Source organism: Microtus ochrogaster, chromosome 17 (genome assembly GCF_000317375.1).
Source record: "Microtus ochrogaster isolate Prairie Vole_2 chromosome 17, MicOch1.0, whole genome shotgun sequence".
Taxonomy (NCBI): Eukaryota; Metazoa; Chordata; class Mammalia; order Rodentia; family Cricetidae; genus Microtus; species Microtus ochrogaster.
The window spans coordinates 15,308,494-15,313,087 of record NC_022019.1 but is presented as its reverse complement, the minus strand read 5'-3'; the positions used below and the strand labels follow the sequence as shown (position 1 = coordinate 15,313,087).

The 4,594-nt window shown below is 46.8% G+C and overlaps 1 protein-coding gene across 1 annotated transcript in view; it reads left to right on the top strand.

Moving 5' to 3' along the window:
* The first annotated feature begins 4,306 nt into the window (after positions 1–4,306).
* Positions 4,307–4,594, top strand: part of LOC101989387 (beta-defensin 43-like) — a 6,198-nt gene continuing 5,910 nt past the window's right edge. Inside the window, exon 1 of the mRNA XM_005355541.1 lies at positions 4,307–4,364. Coding sequence (XP_005355598.1) covers positions 4,307–4,364 — 58 coding nt within the window. The remainder of the gene's footprint in view (positions 4,365–4,594) is intronic.

The window sequence follows — 4,594 nt, the reverse complement described above, 5'->3', positions numbered from 1 at the left end:
CTCATGTTGCTGTAACGCCAATACATACACGGTCGCCCCAGTAAGCGCAATGATTTGAGCGGAACATCTTGTTGGTACAATGTCTGTGCGCTGCCGGGGTGAACAGATGTTTGTTCATACACCTCCAAAGTCTGAGCTAGAAAACATTATTTTGAGTGAGGTCATCCAGACACAGAAAGACAATTATCACATGTACTCACTCATAAGTGGTTTTTAAACATAAAGCAAAGAAAACCAGTCTCCTCCACAGAGAAGAAGCAAAGGAAGTGAACGATGACATTCTGGAGTGAGTGGCTGTGGGGCTCAGCAAAGAAAAGACAGGGACCCTTTCAGATGTGGAAACTTGAAATGCTGACTGTAGAGTCATGACCAGGTCACTTCCTGGCCAGGGGACTTCCCACAGAATAAAGGGTAAATAGCATAGCCGAGGAATCTCCATGCCTTTGAACGCATCAATCCCAGCTCCTGGAGTGTGCCTCGCTCATCCCAGGCCAGAGGGCAAACTGGGAGAGCCAGGATCCTCACAGTAACTCTGCTTCAGGAAAGGAACTTGCCTTGCTCCACCCCCAGCCTCTGGGCACAGGCTGAGCCTCTACACACTGTCTGCAGTAGTTCCTATGAGGATCTTTCTTCCCGGCAGAACAGGGATTTCAGTGCACAGCATCTCTGGAATCCCATCACACTTGCCCCCAAAGTCTGTAGCTCCATAAATCTATATAGACCCCCCCTCCCAAAACAGAACTCAAGACAAGATAGTGCCCTACAATACAGGAGCAGGGGCTCAGCACAGTGGAAAGTGTCGTTGGAGGTTTGACCACTGCATTCCAAGACTGATCCCTGCCGCACCCCCTACCCCCTACCCTCACCCCTGCACCCTTGGTGCCCATTGCTGCCTTCATCAAGTGCCAAGACTTTTGCCAGAGTGCCTTCCTTACTTCACCAGTAAAAGCATAAACAAACCAAAAGTAAAGAACTGGAAAGAGCTATCCCATGGAAGCAGAAAAAAGGTATAAGCAGATACAGTTACACTCAGTCAGTTAAAACCGAGAGGGGGTGGGAGAAGAAGGGATCAACAGGCCAATTCAATATGAGGAAATAACAATTTTATGTACAGCCAATTACACAGAGCAAAAGCAGACATTGTCAGAGCTTATGATATTGAGTGCCAACTGTCAACTGGCATGATCTGGAATTGCCAGGGAGATGGGCCTCTGGGCCCAGGTATATTGCTGTGCAACTGCTTCCTCGGAACTGAACATCTCAGAGGGAAGAGGGGGACTCATAAGACACAGAACTCACACAGCACCTGTAAGGCCAGGCAGCTCAGAAAGCCACAAGATCCAGGAGGCCCCTCTCCAAGGTCATGTTGGGCGAGGAGCTTCAGGTTCAGGAGTTCTCGTCCGTCTGTGCTGGGGTGGGCTTTTGTCATTTGAATCACCAGTGTTCCTATAAGCAAACCTTCACTCATGTTGCTGTAACGCCAATACATACACGGTCGCCCCAGTAAGCGCAATGATTTGAGCGGAACATCTTGTTGGTACAATGTCTGTGCGCTGCCGGGGTGAACAGATGTTTGTTCATACACCTCCAAAGTCCGTGAGCCACGCCCCACTGGCCTGAGCACAGTGCGCACTTGGATCCCCTATCCCTGCTCCACATAAGTGAAGTGTATCTGCAACCCCAGGAACCACACAGTGAGAAAACTTGGCCAGAAATTGATGGGTGAATAACAACAACAACAACAAAAACTCTAGGGTAACTTTATAGCATTTAAACAGTGAAAGTAGAAACAAGTCAAGCTGTTGTGGAATATCCGTGAAGTGTGTTCTGTAACTGTGAAAATTATTTTGTTTACACTGCTCTCAAGGGAGGCTTGAGATGACCATAGTATGGCATATGCACACTGGAAAGGTTACGGTAAAACACAATTTGTACAACTGGCATGCATTGCTTGTGCCGGCGGCACACATGCTAACATTGAACTCATACGGGGATTAGCGTGGCTCCTGTGCAATTAATATGCAGTAGTCTCTGTAATTTCAAAGTGTTATAGGGAAAGAATGGATTGGGGAAAACACTTGGGACAAAATTAGAAGCTAGGAATAGATGTGGGCTAGCTGACATTCTATCATACTGATTAAACACCTTGGTCAAGGCAAGTGATACAAGGAAACATTTCATTAGAGGCTTGCTTGGGGTTGGCCCGTCGTCATCATGGCTGAGAGCCTGGAGACAGACAGATAGGCACGGGGCTGAGCAGAGGCTGAAGCAGAGAAGAGGAAGACTGGGGCCTGGTGTGGGCTTTCACCCCCAGTGACACACCTCCTCCAACAAGGCCACATTTCCCTACCCTAAACAGTCCCACCGGCTGGGGCCAGCCGTTCAAACATATGAGCCTATGGAGGCGTTCCCACTCAAACCACCACAAGATCCCAAGAAGGAGAAATTTGACCAAAAAAAACAAATAGACCAAAATAATAAACATCTTTTAATTGTAAATTCTATAATCTATTTATCACTAGGTAGAGAATCTTATTCATTTTTCTGGTTTTCAGATAAACTGTTTAAGAATAAGAATAAAAAAGATTAAGTAGGCTGGGTGATCTAATATACACCTTTAATCCCAGCACTGCGGAGGTAGAGGCAGGTGGCTCTCTTTGTGTTCCAGGTCATCCAGGGCTGCACAGTAAGTTCAGGGCAGCCAGGGCATAGGACTGACCTAGGCCCTCTACAAAAATGTGACAGTCGTACAGCTTAGTCTTCTTGTTGAACTCCTACCTAGTGACTTTTTGGCAAGCTACATTCAATGAAACCCATGATGCCTAGGCCACATTTACTATCTGATAGTACGTTATTATCTTTCTTCTGCTGTAACAACTTGTACTTGATGGCTGGTGACTCTCTGACCTTTGAGGAGAGGCATTGTCAAAACATCCTATCTGTCCCCACAGAGGCCCCAGGTGATCTGGCAATACCTCAGTGTTCACCAGCCTATAGCCTGAGTAGAACAGGATTAGTCCTTTGATGTCTATGATGGCAGTCAACAGCTGGGCATCACACAGTGTTCCTGGGCCTCTGGGCAGTATCATCTCGTTCCAAACCTACCATGCAGGGAAACACATATTGATTGGAAATATCAAAAAGTCCCTAAAAGCTCTGCTTTCAGTGTTCCATAAAGGACTTCTGTTTCTTCTCATAAATTCTGTCACCCCACCACGTAAACTCTGCTTCAAGAAGTCAAGGGTCTGCAGATGTGAGAGCAAACTCGGTATATTCTGGACTCACCATCAAAGAGGGCAAAAACTGGAGCCAGACTGCCCTGAGTGAATGCAAGAATTGCCAACAAGTGGCACGTACCCCCAAGGGCCTTCTAGAATGCTGGAGAAGTGGGGGCCCACGTGCGCCTCTGTTTCAGCAACGTACAAGGAGAAAGGACCTGAACCTCATGTGAACATTCCTGTACACAGACACACACACACACACAGTTTTGTCTTTTTAATTTAAAGTTATAAAGATCAGTATTAAGGATATGGGCATACTTTATAGTATCTAAAGTTGGGGTGCTTCTGCCTCCAGTAAACCTTCCCTGCACCCCTCAGACGACTCTGGTATCCACTATGTAAGCCTCATCAGAGCCCAGTAGGTAAGTCATGCCACATTGTCAGAAATACACTCACGTTGCCGTTCCATTTGCTTTTGTGCTATATGCCTTTGTGTGTTTTATAATGTCTTGATTTTTCCTACATTATTTCACAACTGCAAAGTGTGAACAATTTGTGTTCACTCAGGCTTGTAGTAAAAACGTCAGTTGATCTCATTCAGTTAACTCAGAAATAAGTTTTCCCTCCATATCTCACTAGCGTGTGTATAGTTTCCCGTCTGACTGTCCATTCCCTAAAACACCGGCAAATCGGCATGCTGTCACATCAAGGGCATTTCTTCCCATTATGAGCGAATGGGGTAAATAGTTTCCCTTGGTAAGTGGGGGCTTAACTTACATGGCTTCAGAACCCAGGAGGTGACACAGATTGTTAGCTGCATGTCTCCCCACCTTCTCCAGGACTGCCCCTTCCCTCTCCACTGTGTGCTCACCATCTGTGCCCACACCACGATTTGATGATCGTGCTTAAAGTGAACGCCGGCCACAGTCATTGCATGCTACCTCCCAGTACAAAGCCTCATTGAAACCTAGAAATGTTCTTGCTACTAAAAGGTTCAATAACCATGCAGCAGCTCACGACTCCAGGGCCAGAAACCGGCTCTCCTCAACCTGGCCTCTGCTTCTTATCAGTCTCCTTCCTTGGCTATGAGGGCCCTGCTCTCAATCCTGGGAGTCCTCACCTTGCTGTCCATGATTCCTCTGGGTAAGACAAAAGCTTCTCATTCCAGGGACAGGAAATTAGAGGTGAAAGAACAATACAGTGTGTAAGAAACTTGAGGAATTCAAGAAAAGAAAAGCGGTCAATTAGAAGAAGGTGGGAAGCCAGGTGGTGGTGAGGCAGAGGCAAGAGAATCTCTGAGTTCAAGGCCAGCCTGGTCTACAGAGTGAGTTCCTGGACAGCCAGGGCTGCACAGAGAAACCCTGTCTCAAAAA